The sequence below is a fragment of the Tursiops truncatus genome, chromosome 3, assembly GCF_011762595.2.
Source record: "Tursiops truncatus isolate mTurTru1 chromosome 3, mTurTru1.mat.Y, whole genome shotgun sequence".
Classification (NCBI taxonomy): Eukaryota; Metazoa; Chordata; class Mammalia; order Artiodactyla; family Delphinidae; genus Tursiops; species Tursiops truncatus.
The window spans coordinates 12115295-12132921 of record NC_047036.1 but is presented as its reverse complement, the minus strand read 5'-3'; the positions used below and the strand labels follow the sequence as shown (position 1 = coordinate 12132921).

General features: G+C 43.7%; 1 protein-coding gene across 9 annotated transcripts in view; it reads right to left on the bottom strand.

The window, feature by feature from the left end:
• Positions 1-17627, bottom strand: part of TRIO (trio Rho guanine nucleotide exchange factor) — a 372439-nt gene that overhangs the window by 89695 nt on the left and 265117 nt on the right. For all 9 annotated transcript variants that reach the window (XM_019951041.3, XM_073802019.1, XM_073802017.1 and 6 more), the window contains exons 22-33: positions 17176-17370; positions 16962-17077; positions 16072-16138; positions 15358-15467; positions 14353-14422; positions 13660-13749; positions 12056-12148; positions 9886-9997; positions 8383-8573; positions 6361-6462; positions 2470-2612; positions 1751-1850 (exon numbers count right to left, since the gene is read on the bottom strand). In XM_019951041.3, coding sequence (XP_019806600.1) covers positions 1751-1850; positions 2470-2612; positions 6361-6462; positions 8383-8573; positions 9886-9997; positions 12056-12148; positions 13660-13749; positions 14353-14422; positions 15358-15467; positions 16072-16138; positions 16962-17077; positions 17176-17370 — 1389 coding nt within the window. The remainder of the gene's footprint in view (positions 1-1750; positions 1851-2469; positions 2613-6360; positions 6463-8382; positions 8574-9885; positions 9998-12055; positions 12149-13659; positions 13750-14352; positions 14423-15357; positions 15468-16071; positions 16139-16961; positions 17078-17175; positions 17371-17627) is intronic.

Genomic DNA, 17627 nt, shown 5'->3' with positions numbered 1-17627 from the left:
CCAGCTGGGGCGGCGATGCTCAGCCTTGGCGAGTCTGTGAATTGGTCCCCTCGGCAGGAGCCACGATTACTTTGGACCTTTCCTTCAGGTGGAAGTCTTGTGTAACTATTAAGATAACCCAGTCACCTCAATTACTACTTTTTTAAAAGAAAATAATTGGGATTACTCTAATGAGATGTTTCCAAGTTCAAACTTTATTTTCTTCACTGAATGACTATGGACGGTGGGTGGGCCTCAGGGAAAGAGGCTATTAGGGACCAAATGACTGAACATGTCATTTATCTTATTCCTCATTATTACTACTGGAGAGAAATATTTTCTGAACGTTATACACCGAGCTCCGAACAAAATCAAACGAGACATTGTTTTTGTTTTCCAGTCCTGTTACTCTAAGCATTGTAAGTTCTAGGGCTTATTATTTAGTGAAGTCAAAAAGGAGGTTGAGGGCTTCCCTGGTGGCGCAGTGGTTGAGAGTCCGCCTGCCAATGCAGGGGACACAGGTTCGTGCCCCGGTCCGGGAAGATCCCACGTGCCGCGGAGCGGCTGGGCCCGTGAGCCATGGCCGCTGAGCCTGCGCGTCTGGAGCCTGTGCTCCACAGCAGGAGAGGCCACAACAGTGAGAGGCCCGCATACCGCAAAAAAAAAAAAAAAAAAAAAAAAAGGAGGTTGAGAAAGAGCTAATTACTCCTATTAGAAGGATTCTGAAAATGAAATCAATGTAGGAAACCAATCTTTTTAAACCTACTCACTTCTGTCCTGGAAACAACATTCAACACCATGAATTCTGTGAAAGCAAGTGAGAAAAGACCGAAGGCTGGGACTCAGACTTGCCCGCTGAAGCAAACCCCGACACCGGGCTCTCTGCTCTGACAGCGGCCGTCTCCAAATGACGGGAGGTCAGGACAGTGAGTGGGCTGTGGAGACATCTCGCAAAGGCAGACACCTCCAGCCCCCTCGGGACGAAGGTCTCTCGTGGGAAAGTCCAGCCCGTGTCAGGCACTGAGAAACCCAGGAATTCTGAACCAACGGCAAGTTCAATGAAACCCCTACTTGCTGTCAAAACCTTGTTTTAAGAACTTGGTCTTAAGCCTTCTAGAAAAAGAACAGAATAGGTGCTTATCTCAGTAGGAACTGAGGACTCTGTGGACATCAATGCTTCCACTGGCTTTTACAGGGGTCTCTGGTCACCTGTGCATCACGTAAGCCCAGGGTTCCAACTTCTCCCATCAGTTTATTTTGTAGGTTAGTTGATTCTATCAAGACAGAATCACAGGACACTCTAGGCCACTGCTGTAGAAGGTAAACCTACAGACTTCTTTGCTGCAAATCAGATCCTCCTTCCTGGTGGGTAGTCCACGGACGCCTCAGGGCCCACCGGCAGATGCCGCTGCCCCTGCTTCAATCAGAGCGCCCCGCTTTCACACACCACGGCTCTGTGTAAGATTTAATTTAAAATAATAGGGTCTTCTGCTTAATATAAAATAAAATAGCTTAAACACACTGCCTTAGAACACTCGGATAGAAAACCATGTAACGGCACTGGGAAGGGCGAGTGATTTTTTCCTGAATCTTCAGGGTTCAAGTCTGCTAGCCCTGACACTGTAAATCTTTGCTCCTGGTACAATGTCCAGGCACCTCTTTTAACCCATGGCAGCTGTTTGAAATGCTGATGACAAACTGTCATTTATCGACCAACCGGAGACTGACCACATGCACCTCCCCAAAGAAAGAGGGGCTAGTTCTGGCTCACCTTATCACTGTCCAGAGTGTTCTGAGACGTCCGGGATGCGATTGAAATCGTATCAGGCTGGCTGCTGCCATCTCCTTGGCTATCCAGATCCTCTCCATCCCTGGAGACACAGAGAAATTCCTGACATTGCTGGATTTGCTTTTCAAGAATGGTAAAGATGGGCTATCAGCCATGGGAGGAAGAACAGATTTGTTTAAAGAGGTGCAAATCGGTCTCTGATTACGGCTGCCACCACGGTATTAATGACGATAGATGACTGACTCTTCACTGAGAACAGGTTTTTTGCTGGGCCCTGGGCTGAGAGTCTAACATCTACCACTGCATTTAGTTCTCACAGTAATAAAAATCCAGTTGATAGGGTCACTGCCATTTTAGAAATGAGAAGCAAAAACGTCTAATTGCTACATAACTTGTCCAAGGTCACATGCACGACTTACACAGGAGCACAGATTAATAACACTTGGGGTGGAAAAGGAAAAGAATTAGGGATTTGCATATAGACTTTCATTTACTTTAAGCTGAAGGAGGTTGTTGTCTTGACAAAGGAATTTCATTACTAAGAATGATGTTATATATAAATTGTATTCTTTAAAAAATTACTCCTCAATACTTCTCAAAAATATTTGAGAAAAATGATTTTTGAAAAATAGTATGTTAACATTGCCTTGTTCCTTTCCTTCAATAAAAACAAACTTACAAAAAAATCCCTAGGCACTGACCTCCTTCCCTTCTGTCTCGTTGCCGGAGCTGTTTTGGGGATGTGAATGGGCTCCTTCAGGGCGCCTTTCAGGTGAATGGTCCTTTCCTGGATCACTTCCCGGATATGCTTGATCCAGTCCTGCTTGTTTTCTATACTGGAGGCCTTGACAAAGTGTTAGAATCAATCAGGATACAGAAGGGGCCTTTTCCAGAACCTGCACTAACCACACTCAGGTCCCTGCATTCCTGGAATTGCCCATTTAAAAAATAACTTTTCAGCAGAAAAGCAACCATCTCCTGTGTTTAATTTCCCACCAAATAAATGACCCTAATTTTGAATATTCTGTCATCAAGACCGTTTTTATTCTATAGCGTTCATGTTATTCCAGATCTCTGAATATTCTAGTAATCAATCATTCTCCAGCCCTAAGACCTGTTAAGCAGCCCTGGGTAAATATGAAAACACAACCACCCCCAAACCCAAGTGTCTTGAGGCCCTTTAGGCAGACAAGTGGCCAGTGCCCCAGAGCTTGCCACCTCGCCCCCTTGGACTCACGATCAACTGGTGCAGCTGCACCGTTTCCCCAGCTGCGTCCGCTCCCCATATCCCCACTTGCACTCTGTGGAGTTGGGGCCTCCTTAATCCTCCTGTTATAAATGAGGACCTGCAGTGTGGACACACTGGAAATGTGCCTAAGGCCACACTGCCAGCAGGTGAAGAAGCCGGGATTCCCGGGGGGTGGACACCCCAGCCCATCCCCCCAATCTCTGCCTGTATCCACCTCTGGTTAGACCACGGGGATAAACCAGGGTAGCCTACTGCCAGTTACATATGGTGGATTTCCCTCAACTCCACTGCAACACTGGAGAAAGGTTCTCTGGAAATGACACATCGTAGATACTCAACAAGCATCGGTGGAATGAACACATATGGCATTGCTTTTTCCAGATTTTTGTCTTTCACTGTGCCTCAAAGGAGGTGGTTTTTTTTTTTTTTCCTTTTTACATGTTCTGGGCCTCAGTAACAGCTTTTAATTTCCTTACGGAAAACATCAACCTCCTATGATATAAGCATAATTCCCTGTGAATGATTAAAACAATCGTCAGTGGGATTATGGATGAGATCACGCAGGGAGGGGAACCCAGCATTTTCTCGTGGTGGACCTTGTTTTTGAAAATACAAGGTCAAAGCCCATGCTGGGGAAGGAAATTAAAATTGAGAACTCTCTTTCTAAATAAAATGTTTTCACTGGAGGGTGTGTCTTCAAAGTTAATGAGAGGCAGTAACAGAGAAATAAGTGAAGGAGAAAAGGAGCCTCCTGTCCCTCTTCCCAGATCTGATGCCAGGAGAGCAGTTAAACCAATTTCTCCTGGGGCAGGAGGCAGCGTGACTAGGGAACAGGGGAATCTGTGCATGAAATCAGCATCTCAGGATGGACAACTGTGAACAACACAGAACCACTGGCATTTAAATGCCTGAGACAAATATTTGGGACGTTAAACAAAGTGAAGTATCTGAGAAAGGCCATTTGGCAAAGTTTGGAGAGCTGTATGTACCATGTTCAGAAATAAAGAAAATTCTCATAATTTAAGTAGAGCAAACTGACCATTACCTTTACGGAGAGCAATTCTCCTAACCTTAAAGAAATTAAACAAGGAAAAAGGCACCAATTTTTCAGAGACAGTAAAAGAAAGGTAACCCAGCTAGAGTACTAAGCAAAGGCCCCACTTGTCTAAGAGAAGGGAATAATTTGTTTCATACTCTCAGTAGTCTCAATCTGTTCAAGAAAGGATTTAGAAATAAAATTCTCCTTTCCAGACTGTAAAAGTAAAAACAGGTCACAATTTTGTTCTACAAGTACTAGGCCATCACCATCACCATCATTACCACCGTTACTGTCACCACTGCCACCACCACCGTCTACACCATCTACACCACTGCCATCTCTACCACTGTCTATACCCTCACCACCACCTATACCATAACCACCATCACCACTGCTAAAATATCCACCAATTCCACCTCCACCTCCACCCTCACCATCTCTACCACCATCGACACCCTCACCATCTCTACCGCCATTGACACCCTCACCATCTCTACCGCCATTGACACCCTCACCACCACCTATATATACCATAACCACCATCACCACTGCTAAAATATCCACCAACTCCACCTCCACCTCCACCCTCACCATCTCTACCACCATCGACACCCTCACCATCTCTACCGCCATTGACACCCTCACCACCACCTATATATACCATAACCACCATCACCACTGCTAAAATATCCACCAACTCCACCTCCACCTCCACCCTCACCATCTCTACCACCATCGACACCCTCACCATCTCTACCACCATCGACACCCTCACCACCACCTATACCATAACCACCATCACCACTGCTAAAATATCCACCACCTCCACCTCCACCACCATCTACGCCATCAACACCACCACCACCACCACCACTAAGCAGTCTCTGAAATTAATAAGGACAGCATTTCCTTTAGCCTCTCATTAGAAGTCAGAAAAATATTACCCTCAATTCCCTAGAAAACTTTCATTTGGTAAAGCCTGCAAGGAAATCTGATTCTTCAATTGCATCATGAGTATTTTATTATGTCCTAAATGAAAGTAGTCCATATCTGGCTAGAATATCTGGCACTATTTCTCAGATGTACCCTTTGGCATGTGTCACTGCAGCTAATCTGGATAAATACTCATAAGTTGGAAGTTTTAAGGTCCTGAGTATACTTTAAAACTTTATCCCTTAGAAAAGTTCAGCTATCTAATATCGAGCTATCAGTGCAATTTATATTTTATAGGGCTTTACACCAGTACTAACGAGAATACACTGGGTTGGTAGTCATATATTCATTGCAAAACAATCCATCATTTCCATGTGAATAAAGACCTTAGGAACACAATGGCTTCCACAGTCAGCGGTCACTAAAGTACAGGCTCTACAAGAGCGCTGTACTGTTAAATAACTCACAGTTGCTGGAAATACCGTAGAGAGATTCAAAAAGAATGTAAGGGACAAAATTGCTGACATGCAAGTCCACACACCAGAGGCCCATTAAGCCTTTGGCTCGTCTCCCAATATTCTACAAATCTTCAGCTCCATCTGAAGTCGCTTATGGTCTTTCCAGATAGCTCAGAAAGACAGTTCCATCTGCATTTTCTCAAACACAGGAGGAGGGAAGTCCACAAGACACCCTTAGAGCCCTCCAACTTTCCTAGGAGAGGTTAGTGTACTCAAAACAGCGTTCAAATTAAATATTCAAAGATATATTCCTCCCTCAAAGACTACACACTCCAAAGCACCCTTAGTGTTTTTGAACACTTTAAATGATAACATTACCAAACCCTATACCTGATCATGATCCACCCCCATCCCCGGCACTTTTTTTCTCTGCCTCCAAACTGGAAAGCCAAAGACTCTTAGGACCCCATGAAGGCTCCTGGCACGTTCGGCCTTGAAACTGTCAAAGGCCCTCACAGATTCTTCAGGTGCCTATTCTCCTTTGGAAACCAGAGGTCAAGTGCACAATGGGAGCTACTGGTCCATATCTCCCTCCTCCTGTACCTCAACTTCTTGCATCTCTTATGGAATCACCCAATTCTTTGCAAGACTGGAAGAATGGAGAAGTTTAGAAAGACCTTTCTCCACGTGACCTTTTGTAGGCAAGCAAAAATTTAGCTCGAGTAATTTCACCACTAGAATACCAAACTGAATTTCTTCTACTGTTCTTTTTGTGGTAATCCCCAATCTCTACAGAACACAAAGGGAACGATAAAAGGACATGAAAACCAATATGGCTCAACAACAGGAAAAAGCACTCACAGACATGGTCATCTTGTCACAAAGCACATTCCCAAGCCTCGGATGGACGTACCTTAAGGACAATTTTATTATCTGAAGTTGGCGTCCTCCCCACCCACAGTGCAAATTTGCAAGGATCTCCTTCAACGTGTTCTGTGACACCCAACTCTGAGGTCTGGATAAAAAGACAATTACATAATTAGGCAACAGTAAAATTCTGGCAGGATATAGAACAGAGACAAAGGAAACCGTTTTTGGTGACTCGTGCTCGTGCTAGGTTGTGATGACACGGTTTTGTTTACACTGATACATACTCCTTAGACCTCACTTTAGTTAAAATGAGGAAATTTTGTTCTTAGGCTACACGATTGGCTTCATCTCTTTCGCTTCCTCTGAGCGCCTCCACTGGAAATCCTGATGCAGGTCAACAAGCAAATCCAGAAGAAGAAAACAAAATATCTGGAAAGTTCTATTTCCTATTATCTGGAAAATCAAGAGCTGACTATTTTCAACCTTATAAACAATAAAATGCGTCTGTCCCAGTTGCAAAAGAGCTGCTACCATGCACCTCCATTAACGAACTAGCTTCACAGGAGAAGCTAAATGATATTTTAAAACGCAGTTCGTTTCCACTGTGTTTATCAATAGCATTAATGTTTACTATTTCGCCAATGATGTTAAGGGCTAAGAGACAAACTTTCTCTCTATAATACATGCATTTGCAGGAGATGCAGAACACGGAAGAGTGTAGATGAAGGTCAACGCCTTCATCCTCCCCCGCAATCGGGTTCACCCCAATGCATTCTCTCCTTTCCAGCAAAGGAAGTGATTCATAATTGTGGCCTCTGAGGGAACCTTAACTTTTAAAAGATAAATTAAGTGAAGATGTATCAGCTTCTAAAACAGACTAGCTTGGTCCCTAGGGACTGATTAAGGCCAGCTAGTGAAATTATTAGGCAGCAATGCTTCATGTTTTCTTTCCAGTTACAATATGATCTAAAATGATGTAAGGTGGGCTGTGATCCAAAAGACAATCTCAAACAGGAAACAAGCCAAAGAAAATGGTATGCCTATCGTTAGCCTGAACTTGCAAACTCCAGATTATTATTAAGATGATTTCTACACTTGGTAGTATTCTATTACTTCGGGAATTTGATTAATACGTGGATATCATAAAAACGTATAATGTATAAGTTGTCCAAAGTCCAAACATCTACCAATATTTATAAGTGATCTGCCATATCTTGTGAAGAAACCAAATTCTACCACATTTTCTATTCTCTGATTGTGATTTTTTCCTCCCCCTGCCCAGCAATTTTGTGTTGAAAGCCCTCTGAGATATCGCCCACGCAGGGAAGGCGAGGATGACACCCGCCCAAGACTTTTTGGAGCGTCGACCTGTGGTTTATAGATACTCGTGTGGGGCTGCCACCCATGGAAAAGAGCACCAGGTGTGTTTCTCTTGCCCAGAAGTACGCCGACAAGTTAAAGAAGAATTCAGATGCATCACTCTATCTACCAAGCGCTCAAGGGAGGCTGTCTCTAGGCAGGTGGGGCTGTGTATCTTTAAAACGATTTCTGCTTATAACATACATTTTCTCTAATAATGGTATTCTGCTGCTGTTTTTCAAAAATGTATTTTTAATGAAAAAATCAAACTTCATCATTAAGAGCCCACAGTTAGCCACCCAGTAGGCTGCTTCAATAAATTCCAATGTCAGTGAATGAAATATTAATTATAATGAGATGAGAACTTACTTAATTACAGTCTAACATGATTGATTTATTTATAAAGCTAGTTAAGGCACACAGGAGATAAATAATTTAAGTTCACTTACGAAGTGTCTTCTTATGCTGTAGTTGGATTCTATGGAATTTAGAAAAAGCAAGTTTCCTAAGTCTAGGGACACTCAAACTCACAAGCGCCCTCCAGTGGACTCAAGGCTGTCAGAATTTCACTGAAGAAGCTGCTTCAGAGTCACACTTTAGGAGTTAGGAGGTTAAACTGAAGGCCACAAACAGTCATTTTTCTCTGACCACAAGAAGCTGCAACTGTGTCACCTTTAAACTTACAATTCTGAAGGCCTATACTTACAAACAATTTGCTTTTATAAAGGTACTTGCTTCTGCCACTGGAATCTTTCACTTCTTTACTAAACACTAAGGACATTTCAAAAAGGAAGAGGTGCCGTTCTCGACCCTTTCGAATTAAGGTTTTGGGGTCCCACACTTGGAAGGATTCCTGCAGGATGAGTTCTCCCTGAGACTCAATGTTTTCATCAAACCCTAGAACACGAAAAAAAGGAGGCACGGTCAATTTGAAAGAAAATGAAAAATGATGCAGTAGTAGCATCATGGCTACTTAAACATTTGCAAAACGCCCACCCACTCAATCTCTGATTAAAGTTTCCCATCTGGGCCTCTGGCTACCCTTCCCTGGGGGGTTTTCCCTCCTCTGGACACGAAGCTCTTCAAGCCAGTCGGTCGCGCTCTGGTCACTGGCTGCCGTTCACTGCGGCTGTCTCTTCCTGAAGTGGCCGACACCCGGGCAGGGGCTTCTAGTTACGTGCCAGCCTCCAGCAGCACCCTCCTCTACGAGCAGAAGCCCCTCTGTGGCCGCTCAAGCCAGCACTACCCTTCCCACCCCCCGTGCGGCCAGAAGCAGCCACAAGCACGCTCACCTACGCCCGGGCCACGCAGGGAGACTCGGCCACAACTTCTGGTTTCTGCCCTTCGAGCTGTCCCCTCCCCGCTCTTTCCCCACCTCCTGCTACATGGAAGGCTCACGTGGCCTTGACACACCCTGCAGCTGGCCAACCAGCAAAACATCCAAGGAGTGGAGAGAGACCAGCTGGACAGAGCCTGAGTGCCCGGTGACGCCCTGATGGCTGCCCACCAGCTCGGGATTCTACATCAGAGGGGGAAAAGGTGCTCTGGCTTGGCCTCTGAGGTGGGGGGTCTCTGTAACTAACAAACAGCAGCACCTCTGCCCTAACTGGGAAACTGTTCAATGGGACCAATGGTGACCACACAGGCTGGCCAACGCGTTTGGGGCAGGATGACTTCTTAAAATAACTCTGTAACCTGATAATGAGAGTGAGCTGAAACACAGAAACAGCTTTCTTAAACAGAAGCATTCACGGAAATTATACTGGCGATGACCATTTTTAGGCGTATTTGTCTGATTCTCTTTTCACCACGTTCCACGCGCTGTTTGGCTGCACGGGCAGGGATGTGGAACCTGCTCGGTTCACGGCTCAGAGATGGGGAAGATTCGAGCGCTGTTAGGGATTTTACAATCTTGGGGGACGGATCTACCTATCCTTCCACCTGTCCTTCTAACACAGAGACCAGGTAGCTGAAGGCAAGTGACACAAGGCGCTCCCAGGGTTCAGAGTGTGGAGCGGCTGCTCTCCAGTGAGGGGACAAGGACAGGCTTGTGATGTACTCCTTAAGGGAAGCAACGAGACCAATTATTGCAAAAAGAAGGCACCTGCACCTGCACTGATGACTCCTAACTAAACACAGAGGCACAAGGATGCGGGGGGTGCGGTGGGGGGGTGGACAGGTGGCGTCAGCAGGAGGCGGGAGGACGTACCTTCCAGCATGCTCAGGTGCATGGCGTCGTTGGCCCGTTTTGGCACACTGAGCATCACCTCCAGGCCGTCCTTAATCTCCCCCTTCCCCTCCTCGCAGCACGTGAGCAGCTCCTGTGGGAAACCGACACCGTGAACGAGCCCAGGAGAGCAAAATGCTCTGCTACAGAGGGCTTTGCAGAAATTAAAGAGTTTGTGAAAATCCACGACTTGCAAGATAAAAACAAACTGTGGTCAATTGGGCAGAGATTCGCATGGAGAGCGCATGATAAACCTGAACTGCTTCTTAGTCCAATGGATGCAAGAGTGTGTCCTGCTCAAATCAGGACGTTTCTTCAGTTCAGAGGAAACCAGATGCAATCAGAGATTAAAACAAAGTTAGTGTCCACGTCAACTACCGAGCCTCAAAAATGACAAATGAAATATTTAAGCAGTGTAGCAAAGCACAGTCAGCTAGTGGTTACATCCGAAGGTCAAGCCAGAGTCCAGTTAGTACTGCTCTGCTTGCACAGGATCCCAGCATGATTCTGAGCCCTCTGGTGCCATGAACACGACGCCCCCTCTGCCCTGGAGCTGCCCTGTCTCACAGCGGGAACAGCATCGCTGCACAGTTACCTACAGGGAAACGCTTCTTCTCTGTGCTGGGACATTCAGAAAGCTCTAATGATTGCAGCATGCCTCCCCGGGCATAAGATCTGCATAGGGGAACACCTGTCATTAGAGGAGTGACAGCAGGACAACAGATTCACATTCTGGTGGGCTCCAAGATATTTTCTCACCAGCACATCTATGATTTTTATCAGGCAGTGACAGTAACAACAGCTTTCTGTGTCCTGGGGCTCAACAAGAGGGACGTGGCCCTGCAGTCATACCCTGGATGGTTTCGGGCAATGCAGCTGCCTGACAGGCCCCTCTTCTCATGGCCAGATGGTGTGCACCTATTATTCTGAGCAGCTTGGCAAAAAGTGCTTTAAAACTGCAATGCGCTGAGACTAACATCACTGTCAGAAAACCCTCCTTGCTGGGGAGCTCAGCATAGCTCATGATTGCTCTCTTGAAGAACCCCTGGGCAGAATAAAGTCAGGTTTATAAATTAAAGCAGAGGTTTAATAGTGAATGACTACATGTGAGGTCACCGAGGAAGAGATCTTTACTAGAACCACGTGCTAAAAACAAAACCCATCAATCCTGAGGACACTAAGAGGTAAATTGCCTTTGCAGAATTAGAAAGCAAAGGGCAAACGTGAATATAAACAACTTAGCCTCCTGACTTTCATTTCATGTTTACAGCAACCACTTATTTCTGCCGTGGTGGTCATAAAATCACTTAATGGGGTTCTGATAGGGAAGTGCAGGAGAGCTTTTCCAATGTAAGAGTGCCATAATGGTATCCCTTCACCAAAGAATGTAGCCACTTTTTACTGTTTCTAGATTTTTTTGTGTTCACAAAAAGGGTAAAAGTAAGGGTTTCAGGCATTCATAACTTCGTCTTCTGTATTTCTTTTATATCTAGAAAAATTACATGATCATCTCCTATTGCTGTGTTAGGACCGAACTGGGGACTTAGTTGGGTTCATGCAATGTTCTTACTGGGATGAACGGATGTGGGTACGTTGTAATGTTTAATAACATTCACCAGCCAAGGAAACGGTGGGGTAAACAGCATGAGATAGAGTTTGTAAATTATTTTTCTTGTAGTCAAGAAAATGTGCGTCAGTTATATATAATGAATTCTGTAACAACTCTTATCACAAATTCTAAGTTTCCTTCACCATTCTATCGTCAGAACTAATCATTATTTGATTTTTACAAGTGTGATTTTAACTATAATCATTCATAACCAAGAAACAGCAGAGGTCAGTCTGATACAAGTCATACTGGGAACAATGGTACTAAATCATCCAGGACTGACAATTTTTCCTTCCTTCCTCATTTTATGTCAGGGGCTAGGGTCAGTCAACAAAGTTCAGGTGCATAATCAACGAATATACTATTCTTTACCAGATGCACTGACAAATCGGTCGGGGCAATAAATGGCAATGAGTTATAAAATAACATTAATTTGCTAGGTGTCATTTCAAAAACTCAGGGTACTTTATATACATAAAACAATGTCAAAATGATAATGCACAGTGCATAAAGTTTTTCAGGCTGAAGAGGCTTCATACATACTTTTAAAAGGAGCTGATACTTCGTTATTCGCTGAACAGGTTTAATAAGGTAGGAAGAGATGGAATTGGCTAATCCGTGCCGCTGTTGTATCTCCTGGATTAAGAAAAAGCATACACACACACACACACCACTGTGTAAGTCAGATAACAGGAACTAAAAATTTACATTCATTTACTCCCACGATGAATACACACAAACCACTTTTTCTAAAGTAGAAATCACTATTGCTTCTTTTAATAAGCTCAACATAAAAATAACAAATCTCGGTCATCACTTTGAATACTAAAGACACAGTGTTTCCCCTGTATTACAGGCCTCCACGTGCAGAGGTCAAGCAGGGAAGCCAACCACTCCTGGTGCCGTCATCACTGCACCTGCCCGGCAGTCAGACTCTCCCACTGCAGCTCCTGAAGCTTCGGCCACGTGCGCACCCTCGCCACAGACCACATCGCAACCCTCCCTACTGGAGGCTTCCTTTGCCCTCGCTATAAGGAAGTCCTCTCTCCTGCTTGCTCTCATTTTCACATTTGCTCTTAGCTCTTGGCATCCTCCTTAGGGCACGGGTTTTTTTTAATGACTTTTGATTCCAAACAGCACGTGTGCCATACGCTCAAGAAGGCCTTCAATAATCCTAACTGCATAGAGCCACAGTGTTGGGCTCCACGTAATGGCAAAGACCCAGGGTCGTGTGAAATATTGGAAAGAGAAGGCCTCACTGGGCTGGGAGCAGGGCTTCGTATTCACCCAGGCAGTGACGTGTAACTACTGGTCATGAGAATGGCAACTAAAATAGGGGCATCTACAGGCAGGGCTCCACCTCAAAAGACAGGAGCTAAAATGTATCCTAACTTCCCAGACTTTCGGAGAAGAGCAGATGATCACACTCGGCCGTGTACAAACAAAAAGACGGAAACAAGTCTAATACCCTCGTGGCCTCGTGCACCAAATTATACGTAAAATTCGAAAGTACCTTATCTTTTAATCAAAATTTATTTGGCACACGTTTGACTCTGCTCTGGAAACCCCCCAATCACTCTATATATTATATCATGAGGCTCCACCACCGTTTGTACTAAATAACCTCCCCGCAACATGGTCCCACAAAAGATGAACTATGTTTACACCAATGAGAATATAATTAATGAACCTCCCGACGGTCTGAGCTGTTAGAGAGCTATCTGTAAAATTGTACTGATAGGCCACTTCTGGAAGTGAATAACATCATGAAATTGAAATGGGAAAAATAAATGATCGAAAAAGGTCCAAAGTTATTTTTTTATAGAGGGGAAAAGAAGCTTAATAGTTAATACTCATACTTTTTACATGATATTACATGTAAAAAATTAATGACTATATATAAATTGTAAGTAATGACATATACACACATGGATATATTAAAATCTGAATTTTTTACAGATATACAGCTTGAAGTATTTGAGAAGCATCTTTTAAAAACAGAATATAAGAAAATCCCACTATAAATGTGATCGATAAAAATGGTATCATGCCATCCATTAGGTGAAAGTTATGAGTCACGCTGCATTTTATGTACACGAAATGCAACTCAGAAAATATCACAGCTTCTTTAGTAATCTCTTACTTACATCAAAGTAGGATCCTGCATGCTCTAATATCAGCTGAGTAGAATCAGGCTTATTTTTGCAATATGTGACATACATCTGAAACTTGTCTGCCTATATAAACAAAAAGAAAATTAGACTATCTCTTTCTAATGACAAAAAATCAAATTATGATAAACTTTTATGTAGAAAAGAAGCTGTGTGTATAAATGAAATTCAAGCCTCCAATTTAAGAAACGCTGCTTTATAAAGAAACTATTAAAATAAGAAACACATCCTGCTAATAGGACACACGTCCTCCCCTGGCCTGGAGAGTCGGGGCTGGATGCCGGCCCCTCTTCCCATGATGCTATATGCAAACGTGAGTGTCACACTTAGAGAGCAGGGCCTGATCACCAGGTCACTTGCCTCCTTCCCTCCCTCCCGACCGGAAAATCCTCCCAGGCAGGGCTGGGCACTCACGATTACCCGTGAATCCCCAGGGCCATGAAGAGGCCTGACACACTAACTCAACATTCTATCTCAAACCATCACTACTATCAATAAAAAGTTTATTCCACATTAATAACTAGCTGGAGAATGTAATTCTTTGAGGTAAAGTCTATTTCTCTCTCTGTAGACACCAGGAGAAAATGGCGACACTTGAGAAATGAACAGTATTCCTTCCAACTTCCCTCAAAGCAACGGTGACAGAACAAGCGGCTGAGGTTTCATTACCCAGGTTACAAAGCAATGGCCAACGTCCTCTGGCAACTGTTCATATTTTTCCAGCTCTTTGAGGAATATGCTGCAGAGACAGAAAACGATACTAAATGATTACGGTGTTTTAAAACATTTTACTAGTGAGATATGCCAGGAATTAGACCAAGCATACTGTGAGTTCAGACAATGTCTGAACTTCATCATTTTAATTAAATGCAGTGAAAACTGTAACTTCTAGATTTTAATTTAACAAAATGTAGAGCAAGTGCTCTGAACTAGGGTAAATTATTGCGATTTTCAAAGAGTTAACCAGTTTAGCCTTTGAACACTTTCAACAGTAGCTTACTTCTGGGAAAGTGGTATGTTTAGTAGCTAAGGACATAAGCTAGGGAGGTGAACACTCAACCTAGAGAACCCATTTAGATTCTAGCATCTTTGCTGGGGTGGAGGGCAGGGAAGCAAGGAAGACACCGCCAGCTCTGTCCCAGCATCATCTTTCCACAGGCTATTTGGGCTGCACAGACTCCACCTAGAGGAGCTTCTGCTGCCTTTTTTTTGATCTTGAAAATAAAACCATGTTCCTCCTCCTATGGCCTGTGGAAAGGGCACTTTATTTTGGTCACACTACACATCTGTTTAGTCCTCAGTTCCTTCCTCCTTCTTATTAGAAAAGACCAAACACCAGCCAGCAGCCCCACAGAGGGCAATTCTTTCTTTTAACCCTAAGAAGTAACTGATGCAGCAGCTGATGACAAAGGCTTGAGAGAAGTTAGGGTTCCTACAAAACCAGCTTTCAGTTTTCCTAATCTCATTTCTATAAAAAGTAAATACAAAGTTGAGTCTCTGCTAAAATCGTCTCTAGAATGTCTGTCCTTGTGAAGCAAGTCTGGCAGGCTTCCTGCAAATTTCAACAAAATCACTGGAATCTATGCTTATTTATTGGAAACTTTCACTTGTCATGAAACTTCAGCACACATTTCCAGAGTGGCTAATGAGGTCCCCAAAGATAAAGCCACTCACTTATTGTGAAACTCATAGATTTCCTGCATGTTCCCGAAGATAACGAGCTCTTTGTTCACAATGCCCGGCGGGATCTCCTCCACACCACTGGTCATTTCCCACAGGTAGGTCTGGGCGGGAGGGAAACAGAGAGGGTTAGACGAAAACCCACACCTCATCTTCCAGAAACAGGTACTCCTGGCCTCTGTGAATACGTACCCAGGGTTAATGTATAACTGAAAATATATCTTAACAATACAACCTTTTGCAAAAAAAAAACACGAGGAACTATTTTTTAAAAATCTCAGTTGTTATTAATACTTGAGAATAGTTTCCATACTTTTGAGCTCTAAATGCATTCCCAGCTTCAAATTTTGGGATAAACCTACTCCACAAGGTACGGCAAAGATTCGTTAAACTACTGAGCATCAGCTGGCAATCATCACGGTAGGCACAGTTCTCTGAAGCTGCTGTAAAATTCTACACAGAGAGAATGTCAGCCAGGCCATCATGTGGTAAATGGAATGAGAGGATTAGTGCTGCATCATCTCTGTAATGAGCAACAACACGCCTAGAACTTCACAGAAGTGCAGCAACGTGCACAGAAGGCTGCTCGTGCGCACTTCAAACTCCAAAATAACAACAAAACGTGATTATTTTAAGAACTGCCAACAGGTAAGAATAAACAGCGACACTATACTCCATCTAAATAAATAAGCAGAAAAACTTACTTACATCCATACACTCCCGGAGGTCTCTTACATAAGCCTTTTCAGTTTGAATTAGCTCAGCCATTATGAACCTTAAAGCAGAGGAAAAGACAGCAACTAGTTTAGTTCACGGTCAGGATACATGCTTATTTTAACTATTTACTTTTAGGGTCTATGAAATAATAAGGTGGTTGAAAAAGCATTCGTCAGTGATATGTTCTGGAGAATTCAAGCAAGAATAGAAGAATTAACAGTATCCAGTCACCAATTCAAAGGAAAAAACATTCTGGAAAAAATTTTGTTAAGGTACCTACTGGTCATGGTTTCTCAACTTGGCAGTATTGACGTTTGGGGCTGGAGGATGCTTTGCTGTGGGACTGTCCCGTGCCTTATAAAACGTTTCACAGCATCCCCGGTTCCGCCCACTAGATGCCAGTAGCCCTCCCCCCTCCCCACTGGGTGACAACCAAAAATGTCTCCACATATTGCCAAATGTCCGTCCGGGGGGACAAAGCTGGCCCCGACTGAGAACCACTGGTTTAGGGCAATCTTTTGTCTTTATTAATATTTAGTACAGTTTACTAATTAGCAACTTCCAAACAGCTGCACTTGTGTCATTAATTTCTTCTCCTTAGTATTATTACTCATGACCTATTGATGACAAATGACACTAAAACAACTTGTCAACCACATATGAAATGGGGGCGCATGGACAAAACAACAAGATACAGTTTCTGCATCAGGGGACAGTGGACACAGTGGCATTTTTGCTGTAAAAACTAAGCACATTCAGAGCAATGAAAAGTATTAACACTGCTTGATTTCAAAGCACACACAGAAGTAAGCATCTTTGTCCAAGTGACATTTTCTTCACTTTTTCAGTGAATCCTGGCAGGTTCTTAAAGACAAGCTTACTCTTTCCTGCGGGCAGATTTCCGTTTTTCTTCATTAAGTTCATGAGCGGCATCGCGGAGTTTCACCTCTGACCCGGGGATACTGGCCGGAATGATATCTAGCTGAAGACTTTTACTCTGCGGAATAAGGGAGTCAATGAACTTCAGTTAATTAAATCGACAAACAGTACGAAGAAGAAAACAGTCATTTATTCAATTTGCACAAAGCAATTTACCGATTTGTTGGAATCTGAAGAAATCCCCAGGGCTTTCTCCAAAGAGGTCCTGTACTTCTCCATCCGCAGAGAGAAATCTCTGTACCTCTTATCCACTGCAGTGACACATTTTTTTATCTCTGCCGCATGGGCATGCCCCTTTTCACAAAAGCCATCAGCCAGCTGTATCAATAGCTTCACTCTCTCTTTGGTTTGCTGCAAAAAAACAACAGGAAAGTATTGTGAAGCAAATGAACCCAACTGCCAGAAACCAGAAACACAGTGGCAACTTGCCTACAACTCTGAGCTCTGAACAGGAAAATAACTGCTGGTGACAGAAACTCAGACTGAAACCCTAAGTCCACCCAATTCATCTCCCCGATCCTAGACTGGCTCCATTTCCTCAGCTCTTCTGCAATGAATGGCATTTTTATGACCTCGAGGAAAAAGTCTGGACTGTCTTTGGACGGTGT